Raw genomic sequence first — 18,586 nt, 5'->3', positions numbered from 1 at the left:
AAATAAACCGTGAAAGCCTGGCCGGCGTGGCTCCATGGTTGAGCATTGACCTATGAACCAGGAGGTCACAGTTCGATTCCCGGTCAGGGTATATGCCCATGTTGTGGGCTTGATCCCCAATGTGGAGTGTGCAGGAGGCAGCCAATCAATGATTCTCTCTCATCATTGAGGTTTCTAACTATCTCCCTCTTCTGTCCTCTCTGAAATCAATAAAAATAAACTGTTTTGTGTACTGAACTGTAAACCTACTTTTGCCCCATCCTGTATATGGTATGATGTGATTTGGTATCACCATTAGAGGAGAGATGGAGAAGGGAGGTTTTATAAATAAATCATTGACTTCTCATTGGAATAGGTCTTTGAGGTTTCAATTTCAAATACTTAAAAAAACTAAACCAAAATTTTGTCTATTAAAATTTTTTTGATGGTTTGGGTAACTGAATAGGGAAAGTTATATTTGTGAGATTTTAGGGCATCATTTTATGTACCTTTGTAATCTTTCAGCTAATCTATGTATTTAATAGACTTAAGCCCTACTACTGAGGTAGGTGAGGGTAGCATAGAGTGGGAAATTGGAGAAATGACATTTACTTTACTCACAAATCAGCAAGAAAAAGCCTTTTTGGTGGTATAACAACAGAGTATGTTATCAATTCAGCTAGTTGCTGTAATCTTTTGTGCTCTATATAGCAAAGGAGCTTAGCAAGAGGTTTGCTGTCTTTAGCATTGGAAAGTAGAACAATATGGAAAAGAATTAAAATGGTAGACAAGCAAGCTACAAGGCATGGATAATTAGGTTTGGAAGATACATGCACACGCTCTTAGTAATTGTACACTTTGAATGACAATTCTGAATGACAACTCTTATGTTCGGTAGACTTCATGGGAGACTGTAGGGGGGAAGAAGAAGAATTTTGGAAAAGAAAGTTCAGAAAACAAAGAGAATAGAGAGAAGAGAAGTGAGAGAGAAGTGAGTCGTGGACGTGGAAACAACAACCGGAAAGGAAGAGGTGGCAATCGTGGGAGAGAGTGTAAGTATAGACCTTTCTCCTGAACTTTTTATGATGGAAATTTTCATGCACGCTGAAAGAGTGGTCCAAAGAATGCCCATAAATCCACTCCCTCAATGCACCATTTGTTGTTACAATTAACATTTGGGATCTAATGAACTACTTAGTTAATTTAGTAATTGATACAATTTCCTATCAGCATTGACCGGGGCTGTAGTTAGTTAATTATGTTGTGTGTATTATCACTGCCTTCTATCCTGGCCAGTATGGCTCAGTTGGTTGAGCATCATCCCCTGCACTGAAAGGTCCCTGGTTTGATTCCTGATCAGGGTACATTCCTGGGTTACAGGTGCAATCTCCAGGGGGGAGCAGGCGATCAATGTTTCTCTCTCTCATCGATGTTTTACTCTCTCCCTCTTCCTCTCTCTCTCAAATCAATAAAAACATATTAAAAAAAGACTGCCTTCTGTTGTGAATCAAGTACATCCTCTAATTTTAAAGGAGAATTTTTGTTCACTGATAGATGAAGCTCTTTATTCTTCCTCATGGTATAGGCAAAGGTTAAAATAAATGGAAAGTTGTTGAATAGGGAAGATTTTCTCAGTACTTTACATCCTACCCAGGAACAACAACCTGCTGTATAGATATACCAAAGTAGCTAAATTATGAATGAATAAAATGTAAATTTTAAACATATCACCTTAGAGACTTTTTAAAAATCTTCACTTGAGGATATGTTGATTGATTTGAGAGAGGAAAGGATAGTGGCGGGGGTGGGGGAGGGAGAAAGAGAAAGAGAAACATCGATGTGAGAAACAGATCAGTTGCCTGCTGTACACATCTTGAACGGGGATCAAACCTGAAACTTAGGTATGTGCGCACTGACTGGGAATTGGACCCTGCAACCTATTGGCATACAGGACAACACTCCAAACACCTGAGCACTTGGCCAGCACTGACCTTAGAGACTTTTGCTAGTTTATTCCATGGATATTTATTGAGTACCTGCTGTGTAGCAAGTACTCTTATAGGCATACAGCAATAAATGGTACAGACATTTTTGCCCTCCTGAAACTTACCTTTTAATGGAGGTAGAGTGAGATGTAACAATAAAAAGGAAAAGTAACATTTTGTATTAATATATTTTAATGGTGTCAGTAGAAATGCTGTAGATGAAAACAAAGGACAGATTGGGATTATAAAGAGAGATGTAAATTTAAATGGAGTGGCACCTTCATGAGAATTCATAGGTATTAATCTCTGAAAGAGATGAGGGAACCAAGCTGTGCCAATATCACTCATAAAATTTCTATATTATATAGTAGAATCATTAATGCCAATATAGGTATGAGGAGAAGAAAAGACTGTATTGGCATCTTCTGGACAGAATCCTGTAAAAACCTGTCTCTGACATTAATTTCTTCAATAACAGTATTTCCTTGATGGTGTTGTTTTGCTATTCTATGTCTTTCCAGACCTTAAACCTAACTAGTCAGCAAATGTGTGGTGTATTACATAGTTGAATAACAAATGTGGCTTTTTGAAACAAACAAACTTTAGGGGAGGGCAAGTCCAAATAGAAGAAATAAAAAGTGGTATGTCATTTCAATTTCTTTGTAGAACTTTTACCTATAAATAAGGAAGATGTGCTATCACTCAGTTTTTGAGCCACTTTCATTTTTTAAAAAAATATATATTTTCATTGATCTCAGAGAGGGAGAGGGAGAGAGAGGTAGAAACATCAATGATGAGAGAGAATCACCAATCGGCTGCTTCCTGCACACCCCACACTGGGGATCAAGCCCGCAACCTTGGCATGTGCCCTTGACCAGAATTGAACCCAGGACCCTTCAGTCCGAAGGCCGATGCTTGATCCACTGAGCCAAACCAGCTAGGGCGAGTCACTTTTGTTTTTATTCTTTTTTAAAAAAACCTTTGGTTATATTTTAGCCTTTTTAAAAAATCTTTTTGTTACTGCTTTTAATAGTTGTCTGGTATGATTATATATGAGGTCCTCTTTTATTTCTTAGTTAGAGGTGAAGAGAATGGAATTGATTGCAATCAAGGGGACAAGCCTTCAGACCATGGCAAGCGCGCCCGTGGTAGAGGTAAGATAGAATAAGGGGGACAGGAAATGCTTGTGATCTAAAGGAGGAGGCAGACTGTTTGCTGTACCGGGCTCTAAAACATGATAGTGTACTCTGAAAGAATGGTTCATCTTCTGAAATCTTTTGATTTCATTTACTGATGTTTATGAATGAAGTGTTTTGATTATGTAATTTTGAGGAAACCTTTTGGTTGTTTTCAAATGAGCTGTGAAGACCCTTTATATGAATAATTTAAAATTTGAAGTTCTGCCCTGACCAGTGTTTCTCAATATTTAGAGCATTGACCCCCGTAATGTGCACCGAAGGGTCCCCAGTTTGATTCCCAGTCAAAGCCATGTGCCTGGATTGCCAGTTCACTCCCTGCCCCTGGTCGGGGCGCATGCGGGAGCAACCAATAGGTGTTTGATATCTCCCTCTCTCACTCCCTTCCTCCCTTTCTCTCTAAAATAATCAATAGAAAAATTATCCTCAGGAGGGGATAACAACAACAACAAAAATTTGAAGTTTTGACCAAAATCTATATATCTAAAGAGGTAATATGCAAATTGTCCGTTATTGCATCATAGTAACGACCGTTCAAAAGGCTGGGCGGGGCTGCGTGCGGTGAGGGAAAGGGCTGTGTGTGCAACTGGTCACCAGGAGATGCATGGAGCACCTCTAGGTCCCCGCCCCCGGCTCCCGCGGGTGGGGGCAGCTCACTCCCACCTCCCATGGAAGCGGCGCAGCTCCCTTCTGGCTCCCGTAGAAGTGGCGCGGCTTGCTCCCGGCTCCCATGGGCACTGGTGGCTCTCTCCCGCCTCCTGCAGAAGTGGCACGGCTCCCTCCTACCTCCCTCGGAAGTGGCGCTGCTCCTGTGGAAGCAGTGTGGCTTCCTCCTGCCAGCTCCCGTGGAAGCAGCGCGGCTTCCACTAGCTCCCCTGGGTGCGCTGCAGCTCATTCTGGCTCCTGTGGAAGCGGCAGGCGGCCTATTGCACGCGATATCGTGCTCTGGGCCACTAGTCCTATCTAATAAAGAGGGAATATGCTAATTGACCATCACTGCATCACAAAGATGGCTGCACCCACAGCTGAGGCCAAGTTCCCTTAAGGAGCCTTAACAATCAGCAGGGACCTGAGGCTACACCCTTCCCCGCCCCTGTGGAGCTTGACAGGGGACCTCAGGCCCCGCCCCCCACCTGCCAGGGCTTTGACGGGACCTCAGGCTGTGCCTCCCACCTTGGCACCAGGCCGGGGGACCTCAGGACACGCCCCCCACCTGGCGGTGCTTGATGGGGACCTCAGGCCTTGACCCCTGCCGTGTCGCCAGGCCGGGAGACCTCAGGCTGAGACCCCCGCCCCAGTGCCAGGCCAGGGGACCTGAGGCCACGCCCCCCGCCCAGCGGGGCTTGATGGGGGACCTCAGGGTGTGCTTCCCGTCCTGGTGCTGGGCTAGGGGACCTCAGGCTGCTCCCCCGGCCCCAGCGCCAGGCTGGGGGACCTCAGGCTGCACGCCCCCACCAGGTGGGGCTTGACAGGGGACTTCAGGCCGTGCCCCCCACCCCAGCACCAGGCCAGGGGACCTGAGGCTGCGACCCCCTGCCTGGTGGGGCTTGACAGGGGACCTCAGTCTGTGCTCCCCACCCAGCGGGGCTTGACGGGGGACCTCAGGCTGTGCTCCCCATCCCGCGGGGCTTGACGGGGGACCTCAAGGTGCACTCCCAGTGCTGGGTCTGGGGAACTCAGGCCGTGCCCCCTGCCCAGCGGGGCTTGATGGGGGACCTGAGGCTGCGCCCCCCTGCCATTGGGGCTTGATGGGGGACCTGAGGCTGCGCCCCCCTCCTGGTGTTGGGCCGGGGGACCTGAGGCTGCGCCCCCCTTCCTGGCGGGTCTTGATGGGGGACCTCAGGCCATGCCCCCACCCAGTGGGGCTTGATAGGGGATCTCAGGCCGTGTCCCCCACCTGGCGCGGCTTGACGGGGGACCTCAAGGCATGCCCCTTGCCCCATCTGGGGGACCTCAGGCCACGCCCACCATCCTGGCACCAGGCCAGGGGACCTGAGGCTATGACCCCTGCCCGGCAGGGCTTGACAAGGGTGGGACTGGCCATTTCTGGATCTAGCCCAGTGTAGGGGGGGGGCGACCGGGTCTGAGTCTCATGCGATTTTGAGGCGCATGTGGGTGGGCGGGGACTTGACTCTGGTAATGTGCACAAATTTCTTGCACCGGGCCACTAGTGTTATTATAAATTCCTTTATGTTGGACTTTAGGAAATGTGTTTTAACCACTAGCTTTTTTTTTTTTTTTTTAATCCTCACCCAAGGATATGGTTTTACTAGAGGCCCAATGCACGAAATTCTGCAAGGGGCTTGGCCCTCACAGCCTCGGCCGACCCTCGCAGCCCCGGCTTCGTCTGGAAGGTCATCAGGATGGTCGTTCTGCTATTCGGTCTAATTAGCATATTACCTCTTTATTATATAGGATTATATAGGATTGATTTTTAGAGAGAGGAAGTGGGAGAGAAAACCATCAATCAGTTGCCTCCTGTATGTGCCCAGGCTGGAGATTGAACCTGAAACCTAGGCATATGCCCTAACCAGGTTCTACCCCCACAACCTTTTTGGTGTACAGGATGACGCTCCAGCCAACTGTGCCACCTGGCCAGAGCTACCCACTGGCTTTAAAATTAAAGTTATTTGCCCATTGATTATCTTCTCTCTTCCCTTTTTTGTTAGTGATCATTTCTTACCATGTATTTTTATTTATTTATTTATATTTTAATCCTCACCCAAGGATATTTTTCCATTGATTTTTAGAGAGAGTAGAAGAGAGGGGGAAAGACAGAGAGAAATATCTGTGTGAGAGAAACACATCAATTGCTTGCCTCCTGCACAAGCCCTGACCAGGGCCCTGGGCAGGGAGGAGCCTGCAACTGAGTTATGTGCCCTTGACTAGAATTGAACCCAGGACCTTTTGGTCTGCAGGCCAGCGCTCTATCCACTGAGCCAAACCAGCTAGGGCTCTTACTATTTATTAATTTGGGATATTATGCTACTTTAAGAATGTAGCTTCATCTTGGCCTGGTGGCTCATTTGGGAGGAGCAACTAAAATTATTCTGAAATACAGGAAAGAGATAAGCAGAGAGGGGTTTACTGTTTTATAGAGAATAGTGTATAGGTGATATTTTTTTGTAGTCTACATCAGTATATTTAAAAAATTTTCAGGCGTTTTGTTTTCAGGTATTTTAGACTTGATATGACATAGGCCTTTATTTCCTATCTTATTTCATCATTACTTTTTTTGTATTTCCCAGTGTATATTGTTTTAAAAGTAAACTGCCTCTTTATTTTTTGGTCTTGGCATATTTAGGAATGCCAAAATAATATAAAATTTAGAGAGACTCATTTTTATTGGCCCTTTCATTTAACTTCGTGTTGAATGTGCTTTATTTATAAAAAGGTATTACAATACTTTTCATATGGGCCATCCGATTTTCTTTGCTGTACCAGAATGTGTTTATGTATTAGAAATGACACTCCCATCTTAAAGGTTAGATTACATGATACTTATTTTTAAATTACATAAATAAATGAGAAGTTATAGTCAGGTCACTCCCCTACTCTTTTATTCCTATAAATTGCTTTATCTTATTTATTGGTGCTGGCTTGCAGCATGTGTGTATTGTTTTTGCCTTGTCTTTAATGAGATTGAGTCAGGTAAGGTAGTGAATACTACTTGAGGTTGCAGGTGGATGGTTTCTTTCTGGACGAAAGAAAAATAATGCTGTGGAAAAGGCAACAATAGTTACTCCCTAACTTTTTCCATTCCTTTACCTTACTTACGCCACTTGTTTTACATTAGGCAACCCAATTTAATTTACCTACTTTTAAAACTAATATATGAATGTAGTCTGTACAATATAATTGAAACATAATTATTGATTTCCAACTATGTGCTAACATTCTACTTTTAATTTCTGAATCCTCTGCAGTGGCATCTTGGGTCCTGGTACAAAAAGTATTTGACAAAATGCAGTGTTCAAAAATCAGTAACTATAGGCTATTTCCTGGAATTGAATAGTGATAATTATTGTGCCTCCAAATATAAGAGTTTAACCCATGAAAAAATTACACATTTATGAAATTTGGGTTACATGTTAGTAGCAACAACTAATATTTACCTATTATACTGTTGAAGATAGTGCTGTGAATATGACATACTCCTTTTCATCCTGGTTGGGGAAGGAGGAGAGACAAGTAAAAGTGCTTCTCAATTTTTTAAAGAAAATGATTGGTGATGTGATTTACTATCAATAGTTGTCTTACAACCGTCTCCCTTTAGTTTAAGTGGCCTGGGGAGGTCTCTGAGGAGGTGAGATTTAAGCTGAGGAGGAAGAAAGCCATGTGAAAATCTGGGTAGGAACATTCTGTGAGAAAGGAACAGCTAATGCAAACATGGAAAACAACTTGGATTTTTTCACAGAATAAAAACTTATTGGAATATGAAATATACAGACAAGTGCTCAGAGTGTGGTTTTACCATTTTATTTTGAAATAAAAAATACAATTTTGCATAATGTTCATCTAGATTCCCCAAATTTCCCCAGTATTTTACATTTGCTTGATTATTTTCTCTCTATATGTACATATTATTTTTATTCCTGAAACCTTGGAGTATAAATTCCAGACATTTTATATATGCCATTTTATATACCCCTTAATATTTTAGTGTGTGTCTCCTAAGGAAAAAAAGATAATCTCCTATAGAGCTATCTTAAAATGGCAAAAGTCAGAAAATTTTTACTGATGCAATCTATAGGCCTTATTCAGAAATTTTCAGTTATCTTGCTAATGTTTTTATAGCAAAAAAAGAAAATATTTTGGTCCAGGATCTAATCCAGGATCACACACTGTATGTATGTATGTATGTATGTATGTATGTATGTATGTATTTATTTATAAAATATATATTTATTGATTTCAGAGAGGAAGGGAGAGGGAGAGCGAGATAGAAACATCAATAATGAGAGAGAATCATTGATCAGCTGCCTCCTGCATGCCCCCCTACCTGGGGATCAAGCCTGCAACCTGGGCATGTGCCCTTGACCAGAATCGAACCCGGGACCCTTCAGTCTGCAGGCTAACACTCTATCCACTGAGCCAAACCAGCTAGGGCAGATCACACATTGTATTTAGTTCCCATGTCTCTTTAGTGTCTTTCAATCTGGAACAGTTCATCAATCTGGAAAAGTCTTTTTCTTTCATGGCCTTGATGCTTTTGAAGCATATGGACTCTTGTAAAATATTCTTCAATACCAATCAGACATTTCTTCTTGATAAGTTTCATCTATTTTGGGCAGGTATCACAAAGGGATGATAACTGTAACATGATATAATGATAATAGGTTTATCCCATTACTAGTGATGTTAACTTTTATTTAGGTAGGTGCTTTCTGCCAAGTTTCTCTTAATGTAAAGTTACTATCCCCCACTTAAGTATTTTTTGGTGGGCAGTACTCGGAGACTTTGTGAATATTCTTTTTTTTTTTTTTATCATCAGATTTCATTCACTAGTATTAGAAGTTGTGAATTTCCTGAAACAATTATTTTGACACATTTATAATCAGGCTTCTTTGTTAAGTTAAAGCTAATATATGGGATATAAGGGTGGATTCTAAGCTTTCTTCCTCACTGAATTCCAGGGGTGTTTTGCTTCTGTCATTTGTCTAATTTAAGCTGCTTTAGGATTGGGGAAAGTGTATTCCTGTTTCTCTGAGAATATAATACCCTGACTCAGGGACAATTAGGCACAGTTTGCCTGACTCCCTGGTATCTAAGCTACACAAGCCCAAGGGATGCCCTGCTTTGTAGTGGGACAAATAGGTCTCTAGACATGGGGACAACTCAAAGCAACCATATTAATCATTGAACCAACCCTATATATTGGGGAACTTTAAAAAAATGAAATTTATTTGAGTGACAGGAGGGTATGAGGGGAGAGAGAAAGAGAGAGAGAAACATCGATTTTGTTGTTCCATTTATTTGTGCATTAATTGATTGCTTCTTACATGTACCCTGACCAGGGATAGAACCTGCATCCTTGGCATATTGGATCAACACTCTTGCCAGGGCTACTAGGCCAGGGCAACAGCTCTAGCTAGTTTGGCTCAGTGGCTAGAGTGTCGACCCACAGAGTGAAGGGTCTCGGGTTCGATTCCAGTCAAGGGCACATACCTCAGTTGCAGACTTGATTCTCTCACATTGATGTTTTTCTCTCTGTCTCTCCCCCTCCCTTTCATTCTTTTTTTTTTTAATTTTTAATTTTAATTTTTATTATTTTTTAAATTTAATGAATCTTTATTTTTCAGATTATTACAATTGTTCCTCTTCCCCCCCCCCCCCCGCCATAGCTCCTCTCAACCAGGTTCCCACCCCACCCTCTGCCCTTACCTCCCCCACACTGTCCTCATCCATAGGTGTACGCTTTTTGTACAGTCTCTTCCCTCACCTCCCACACCCATTTCCCCTCGAGAATTGTCAGTGCACTCCCTTTCTATGCCCCTGATTCTATTATATTCACCAGTTTATTCTGTTCATCAGATTTTTTATTCACTTGATTTTTAGATTCACTTGTTGATAGACATGTATTAGTTGTTCATAATTTTTATCTTTACCTTTTTCTTCTTCTTCCTCTTCTTAAAGAATACCTCTCAGCATTTCATATAATACTGGTTTGGTGGTGATGAACTCCTTTAGCTTTTTCTTATCTGTGAAGCTCTTTATCTGACCTTCAACTCTGAATGATAGCTTTGCTGGGTAGAGTAATCTTGGGTGTAGGTTCTTGCTATTCATCACTTTGAATATTTCTTGCCACTCCTGTCTGGCCTGCATAGTTTCTGTTGAGAAATCAGCTGAAAGTCCTATGGGTGCTCCCTTGTAGGTAATTAACTGTTTTGCTCTTGCTGCTTTTAATATTCTCTCTTTGTCTTTTGCTCTTGGCATTTTAATTATGATGTGTCTTGGTGTGGTCCTCTTTGGATTCCTTTTGTTTGGGGTTCTGTGCGCTTCCTGGAGTTGTAAGTCTGTTTCTTTCACCAGGTGGGGGAAGTTTTTGGTCATTATTTCTTCAAATAGGTTTTCAGTATCTTGCTCTCTCTCTTCTTCTGGCACCCCCATAATTTGGATGTTGGTATGCTTGAGGTTGTCCCAGATGCTCCTTACACTATCTTCAAATTTTTGGATTCTTTTTTCTTTTTGCTTTTCCAGTTGAGTGTTTTTTGCTTCTTTGTATTTCAACTCATTGACTTGATTATTGCGGTCCTCTAGTCTGCTGTTAGGTCTGTGTATAATATTTTTTATTTCAGTCAGTGTATGTTTAATTTCTAGTTGGTCCTTTTTCATATCCTCGAGGGTCTCGTTAAATTTATCGGCCTTTTCTAGAAAATTCTTGAAAAGCCTTATAACCGTGGTTTTGCACTCTATATCCTGTCGTTTGTTTTCCTCCATTTCTTTCATTTGTGATCTGTCTTTGTCTCCGCATTTTCGCTGCTTCCCTCAGTTGGTAGAGTAGCTTTGTGTGGTAGGTGTCCCATAGGGGACCGTGGCTCAGCCTCCCCAGTTCCCTGAGGTGGACACTCTTGGTGCACCCCTTTGTTGGCTGTGTGCTCAGCCTTGTTGTAGTTAACTCTTTTTTTTTTTTTTTTTAATATATTTTATTGATTTTTTACAGAGCGGAAGGGAGAGGAGGGATAGAGAGTTAGAAACATCGATGAGAGAGAAACATCGATCAGCTGCCTCCTGCACGCCCCCCACCGGGGATGTGCCCGCAACCAAGGTACATGCCCTTGACCGGAATCGGACCTGGGACCCTTGAGTCCGCAGGCCGACGCTCTATCCACTGAGCCAAACCGGCTTTGGCATGTAGTTAACTCTTTATTGTTGTTTGTATCACTGGGAGAAATTGACCTCCAGGCCAATTGGCTGTGAGGATCAGCTGTGTCTGCGCTGGGAGAACTTCTGTGCTGGAGACACTCTTATGAGACAAGACTTGCAAAATTGCAAAAGCCTCTGTGCTCAGCTTGGATGGGACGGAGTTTCAGGGTGGAGCAGACAGCCTTGGCTTCCTGTCAGCCCTGCCCTATGAGGCCCCTGGGTCTCAGTGTCCCTTGGTAATCGCTGCAAGCACCTCTGAGAGAAACCTGCCCTTCAGTTCCACCCGCTGCCAGACAGTCCAGTTTCTCCCCGAATGAGTCGGGGTTCCCAGAAACTTGCCCGAAACTGGAGTTCAGCGCAGTCGGGAGCTTCTGTCTCCCTCACGCTTTAGAAAGCCAGCCGCGCACTCAGCCTCCCGTGCATTCAGCAGTCAGTCCTCTCTGCGCACCTGCACCTCTGGACCTCTGCCTTCCGGAGCTCCCATGTCTCAGTGTGCTTTCTTTTTCCTGACAGTCCAGATTCCCCCCGAATGAGTCTGGTTTCCCAGCGTCTCGCCTGGGACTGGAGTTCAGTGCAGTCGGGAGTTTCCTTCTCCCTCTCGCTTTAGAAAGCCAGCGGCGCACTCAGCTGCCCGTGCACACAGCCGCCCTTCCTCTCTGCGTGCGAGCCTCCGTACCTCAGCCTTTTGTAGCTCCTCTGAGTCTCAATGTGCTTTCCTCTTTTCTTCTAGTTGTAGAATTTCCACTCAGCCAGCTTTCCTGTGGTTCTGGATGGTGTCCGTTTTGTCTTTTAGTTGTAGTTTTGATATTGTGCAAGGCAGCAGTTTAGGTGTTTACCTATGCTGCCATCTTGGTTTCTCCTCCTCCCTTCCATTCTCTTAAAAAAAATAAATGGGAAAAAATATCCTCAGGTGAGGATTAACAACATCAAAAAGACGTTAAACAATTAAAATCTTGAGCAGTCACCCTAACCAATTTGGCTCAGTGGATAGAGCATCGGCCTGTGGACTGAAGGGTACCAGGTTCGATTCTGGTCAAGGGCATGTACCTGGGTTGCGGGCACATCCCCAGTGGGGGGTGTGCAGGAGGCAGCTGATCGATGTCTCTCTCTCATCGATGTTTCTAACTCTCTATCCCTCTCCCTTCCTCTCTGTAAAAAATCAATAAAATATATTTAAAAAACAAAAACAAAAACAAACAAATTGTGATCTGGTTCATGGGTTTGTGCTCAACAACTTAGCCATGCCGGCCAGGCTAAGATGCTCTTTTTAAATCTTGCTTTTCTCTATTAAAAGACCCTGGTTCTTTATTCTGAGCTATTAGGTGAAAATAGCTATTTGTACCAGATAGCAGTATAGGGAAATGGTATATACATACCAAACAATCTTACTGGTAGCATTACTAGCCAGTGGAATAGGAAAGGACAATTTTATTATCTTACTAAAATTAGGATTTGATTTTTTAAAATAAATCTACTTAAGACATTTGGCTTGTTTATAGTTAATACTTGGGTGCAAGTATTAACCATATCCATGTAGTTGATACTGACTTTTTCCAGGAGATTTGTAGGACTTAACATTTTTTTCACCTTAAGGTATATACACTGAGTGGCCTGATTATGATCTCTGAACGCATAATAATCTGGCCACTCAGTGTGTGTGTGTGTGTGTGTGTGTGTGTGTGTGTGTACACACACACACACACACACACACACACACACACACACACATATATATATATTGGAGGCCTGGTGCATGAATTCGTGCATGGGTGGGGTCTGGCCAGCCTGGCCAGGGGGAGGGAACATGGGCAGTTGGCCGGTCTGCCTGCTGGTCGAACTCCTGGTTGAGGTGACAATTTGCATATTAGCCTTTTATTATATAGGATATACACTGAGTGGCCAGATTATTATGCGTTCAGAGATCATAATAATCTGTCCACTCAGTGTATTTTTTTTAATAAAATCCTTTCTCCTATTTTTATGCACATCTTGCTTTCTGGCTCAAGTATTTTAGGTATCATTCAATGATTTCTTAGCAGAATCCCTTTTTACAATTTTGCTGATATTTACTTAATATTTAACCACTATTAGTGCAATTTGCCACATGCACGGCATTGAAATGAATTCTCTTTTGTTATGGGTGCACATGAACCCACTTATCAAAAGCAATTGTGTTTTTTCTTTTGCTTTCTTCCTTGGTAATAGTGTTCATTATAGCAAAAAATAGAACATTCTTGAGATATATAATTTATATACCATGCAATTCACCCATGTAAATTATACAATTCAATAATTTTTAGTATATTCATAGAATTGTGCAACCGTTACTATACTCAATTTAAGAATGTTTTTATCATCTCCCAAAGAAACTTTGTACCCTTTATCAATTTCCAGTTCCTCTACCCTCGTCTTCCCACCCCAATAGCAAACAACCAGTAATCAACTTTATTTCTGTACAGAATTGCCTATTCTGAACATAACATATAAATAGAATCTTGTGGTGGTTTTTTGTGACTGGCTTCTTTCACCTAGCTTAGTGTTTTAAAGTTTCATTAGTGTTGTAGCATGTATCAGTATTTCATTCCTTTACTAGTATATGGCTAACATTTCATTGTATGGTTATATGGCAAGGTGTTTTTTTCTTTTCTTTACCTTTGCTCTTTGACAGTGTTATAATAGACAGTAACCGATGATATGCATTATTTGGTTTCTTCCACTTTTTAGGGCATTTCCCTCTATTTTTCCATCTCTGGGAATAGAGTAGATTTTTGTCAAGACCATATTTTTAATAGTTTAATTTGAACTGTTGGATAAGTTAACTATACATGTTTAATACACTTTTTAGTTATATTAGCATAGCTAATATGGCTCTTGGCAACCTCCTTTCTCTATTTGACTATTCTTATGTTCTCATATATGTAGAATTAAATATTTGTCCTTTTCTAACTGGCCTGTTTCACTTAGTTCAATATCCTCAAGGTTCATCTATGTGGTAACATGTGTCACAATTTCCTTCTTTTTAAAGGTGAGTAATAATTCCACTGTATGTAAATACCACATTTTGCTAATCCATTTATCTACTGATGGACCCTTTGGTTGCTTCTACTTTTGTTGTTCAACTATCTTGTTAAAACCCTACTTTCAAATTCTCTTGGGTATGTAGCCACTTGTGGAATTGCAGGACCATGTGGTAATTCTATTTTTAAATTTTGAGGGAACTGCCATACTGTTTTCCATAGTGACTGCACCATTTTACATTCCTTACCAAACAGTGCACAAGGGCTTCAATTTCTCTACATCCTTGCAAACTCTTTATTATATTCTATTCTTTTTCTCTCTGTTATCAGGTTTCCCTAACGATTGATTGGTGATGTTGCGAATCCGTTCATAAGCCTATTTCTTCTCTGGAGAAATATTCAAGTCCTTTGCCAATTTTTGAATTGGGTTCTTCATTTTGTTGTTGAATTGTAGATGTTCTTCATATATTCTCGATATTACTCCTTTTCAAATATATGATGTGCAAATATTCTACAGGTTGCTTTTGTACTCTGTTGATATTGTCTTTCAAATATTTATTTATTTATTTATTTATTTATTTATTTATTTATTTATTTATTTATTGTTGATAGTGAATTTGATGCACAAATCTAAAGTATTTTTTTCTTCCTTGCCTATGCCTTTGGGGTCATATCCAAGAAATCATTAACTCAATGCTCTGAAGTTATATTTTCTTCTTAGAGTTGTATAGTTATATTTTCTTCTTAGAGTTGTAAGTTATATTTTCTTCTTTAGGTCTTTAATCCACAGTTTAGGATTTGATCAAGAAAGACTGCAGGGTTGTGGAATGAAACTTTTTCTTCTTGCTAGCTGTCTTGCTTGCTGGCACTTTGGTTATTGGTTAAAGTCCTAGTATTAAAAATGGTGTTTAGTAGTACAGTACCGCCAGCTTACTTAGCAGTTTCTTCTTTGTTTCTCATTTCATTTTATAGTACAGGCTTTAAAATGTCATTTTGTTTACACTGGGTGGTTTTATCTTATTTATTTATTTACTTAAAAACAGTTGACAGCATATGGAAGATTAATACAAAGCATAGATCCATTGACATCTATTTTTTACATAAAGAGGTGAATTATTTTTGTTGTTTCTTTTTGTGTGTGTTTTGTTTTTTTAATATTCACCCAAGTATATTTTTCCATTGATTTTTAGAGAGAGTGGTAGAGAGAGGGAAAGACAGAGAGAGAAACATCGATGTGAGAGAAGCACATTGATTGGTTGCCTCCTGCACGAACCCCAGCCAGGGCCTGGGATGGGGAGGAACCTGCAATTGAGATATGTGCCCCTGATCAGAATTGAACTCAGGACCCTTTGGTCCATAGGCCAATGCTATTCACTGAGCCAAACCAGCTAGGGCTGCGTTAGATGGTTTTAAAAGACCCAGGTTAAAAAAAAAAAAAAAAAAAAAAAAAATATATATATATATATATATATATATATATATATATATATATATATATATAGTATATCTTATTGAATTTTTACAGAGAGAAGAGGGATAGAAAGTTAGAAACATTGATGAGATAGAGAAACATTGATCAGCTGCCTCCTGCACACCCCCTACTGGGGATGTGCCCGCAACCAAGGTACATGCCCTTGACCAGAATCAAACCTGGGACCCTTCAATCCGCAGGTTGATCTCTTATCCACTGAGCCAAACCGCTTAGGGATCAGAATATTTTTTAATATAGCCTGCCCATATTAAGCTGCTACATATCACAAATAGTATACAAGCAGATAAAATTTTTTCTATCCTTTGAAATCAATAACTTTGTAGGGAGTTGTGTCAGTAGAGACCAGCAGATTGGGTGCACCAGAGGGAATGATGGTGCTGTTAGGAACAGTGACAATATTGAGTAGGTGCATGTAGGATGAAGTTGGTCAAATTGTAATTGTGTAGGACATAAGTATTATTTTACACTATAATTTTTTTAAAGGATTTGGACGTGGCAGAGGGAGAGGGGCAGGAAGATTCTCAACCCAAGGCATGGGGTAAGTGTAGCCATCCTATTTTTGTAGTTCTCCAGTTGTTATCCTAAGCGTTTCCTTCCTCTATTTTATGCCCAGTTTATTCTGGTAAGTCAGGTGTTTCCTGTACTTAAGAGAAAGTAGTAAAAAAGTAAAATAGTACAAATAAAATTGTGTTGCATTGGACCTTAGAGCAGAGTTTCTAGCCTTGACTCTGTTGACATTATGGATTGGATAATAGTTTGTTGAGGTGGTTGGGTGTCCTTTACAATGTAGGATGTTTAGCATCATCCATGGCCTTTCCCTACTAGATGCCTGTAGCACCCCTTCTCAAGTTACAACATTCAAAAATGTTTCCAGACATTGCCACATGCTCCCTGGGAGGGAGGTGCACAATCACCCCTAGCTGTAAATGACTGCATAAGAGTTACGTTGGTAAATCCAGCAATTTTCTTTGAATAGTAAGTAAATGCGATGTTTATTTATGTAAAAGTAATAGTTTTTTCCTGAATTGTAATGGTGACCATACTGTTATTAAATAATGGTATAATCAGTAGTTTTTCCATTTTTTCTTATTGTTCTTTAACTTTTTCCTGCTTCTAAAACTTTAGCTCCCCCTGGGTTTTTAGAAAAATAAATAAAAAGTAAGAAAAAAGTTTTTAAGCATCTTACAGAATCCAGATGTAGATTACAATCAAGAAGGAAAGGGAATTGGTTCCAGGAAAAGCCCTTTTTCTCTCCATAGCTCAGGGCAGCACTGTTTGGGGTCATTTCCTTCAGTGGGTACCTCTGGCCATCTTTTTTCTTCCTGAGCTCCCTGTAGACAAAGGAAGGATGAAAACACCTAAACACCTATGCCCAGCACAGTAGCTTTAAGCTGTTTTGTGGATTTTACTGTGTACTTTCAAACTTATTCCTTCGTGATTTTTTTAAAAAAGTTAATGATACTACAATTAAGCTGGGAAAAAAAATCTGTTGTGAAGATTTTAGAGATAGTATTTAATTTGGCTCTGGTGACTAGACCTCTGAGTCATGGGTGTTTAGCATTTTAATGAGCAACAACAACAAAAAAGAGGTACTAAATAAAACGTTTCTTTTTAAAAAACATTTTTTATCAGTTTTTCTATACAAAAAGGATCATATACAACTGTTGCAAAAGGATCAAAGTCAAACTTGGATTCTGACTTGGGAAGAAAAGACTTGTTGCCTGTTTAAGTCTGGGGTTAGTTTTCAGGGGGCTTTCCATAGAGCCCTCATGCTGCCTAGAATGATTATGCCTCCACACCTGCTTTAGAATGCAGAGGACAGCAACTTAGGGAAATAGGGGTATCTTATAAGAGTGTATGGAAGATCCCTAGGCAACTCTGCTTTTCAGAAAATCTGCATCCTAATGGCAAGAGGAATGAGCTATAGTTAAATAGGAGAAGGAAGGTGAAGTTTCATAGCATCTCTTAAAAGGGAAAGGGCTTCTTTTGGGGAAGATGATGTACAGTTACTTTTGTGACTTTGGTGATTGCTTCATTTGCCTTTATTCTTTATTTCAAACCCAGGACATTTAATCCTGCAGACTATTCAGATTCTCCATCTATAGATGGGTGTGGGACAAAACCAGTAGTTTGGGAAGCTGCTCAGAATGGTGCAGATGAGGGAAGTGGTAAGTGTCTATTCTTATCAGAGATGTATTTTTAAAGTTTGAGTTAGCATGCATATAAAGATGACATCAAAGTGTGCTGATGAAGAATAACGAAAAAGCCTGCTGTCCTACCCCTGAGACTACTATTAGCTTGTCCTTACACTTCCAAAATCTCTCACTTATAAATCACATTGATAAGATATTTGATTTTGTTTTCCTTTCTGCACTCTGAGGAATAGGTTGTAATCAGGCTATGTCAGCACAAATCCACACTGAAGTCTCAGTGTGTCATGGATTTCTTTTTATTAAAATGTTTTTAAAATTAGTCAACATTCAATATTATATTAGTTTTAAGTGTACAGCATAGTGGTTAGGCATTTGTATAACTTATGAAGTGATTTCCCTGATAATTCTAGTTTCTTCCCCAGCCCCCTGCCAACCCCTACCACACCTCCACCAGTGTGTCAGGGATTTATAGAATTTCTTAGGAGAAGACTTATTACTGAAAATAGCATTGCTAATGGTGGACAGTAAAATTTGGCCAGATAAAGTGGTAGATGATAGATGGGTTTGGAGCAACAATTGCTTTTGCAGGTTTTTTTCTGTATCCTTCTATTTTTGGATTATTTCTTTTCTAAAATTCATGGGTAGATGTTTGTTCATTGGGCATGTTTATGTAATAGAGCTTTTTGGAGGATTTGTTCATGATAAGAACTACTGCGATTGTATTTATAAAGATATAATTTGAGTCTGGCTGGAGTGGCTCAGTTGGTTGAGCGTCATCCAGTGCACCAAAAGGTTGCCAATTTGAGTCCTGGTCAGGGCACAGGCCTGGGTTGTGGGGTTTTTGTTGTTGTTGTATTAATTCTAACCAAAGCATATTTTTTATCATTGATTTTTAGAG

At 40.7% G+C, this 18,586-nt stretch overlaps 1 protein-coding gene across 10 annotated transcripts in view; it reads left to right on the top strand.

Moving 5' to 3' along the window:
• The window catches only part of UBAP2 (ubiquitin associated protein 2), a 120,999-nt gene that overhangs the window by 53,041 nt on the left and 49,372 nt on the right, over positions 1-18,586 (top strand). For 7 of the 10 annotated variants that reach the window (XM_080671228.1, XM_080671229.1, XM_080671226.1 and 4 more), the window contains 4 exons: positions 878-1,031; positions 3,041-3,118; positions 16,019-16,073; positions 17,600-17,703. In XM_080671228.1, coding sequence (XP_080527354.1) covers positions 878-1,031; positions 3,041-3,118; positions 16,019-16,073; positions 17,600-17,703 — 391 coding nt within the window. The remainder of the gene's footprint in view (positions 1-877; positions 1,032-3,040; positions 3,119-16,018; positions 16,074-17,599; positions 17,704-18,586) is intronic. The other 3 variants (XM_080671232.1, XM_080671231.1, XM_080671227.1) reach the window with 1 other exon arrangement.

This window comes from Plecotus auritus, assembly GCF_963455305.1.
Source record: "Plecotus auritus genome assembly, chromosome: 5".
In the NCBI taxonomy this organism is placed as follows: Eukaryota; Metazoa; Chordata; class Mammalia; order Chiroptera; family Vespertilionidae; genus Plecotus; species Plecotus auritus.
Note: the sequence above shows the minus strand (reverse complement) of the source record. Positions and strands in the feature narration are given on the sequence as shown.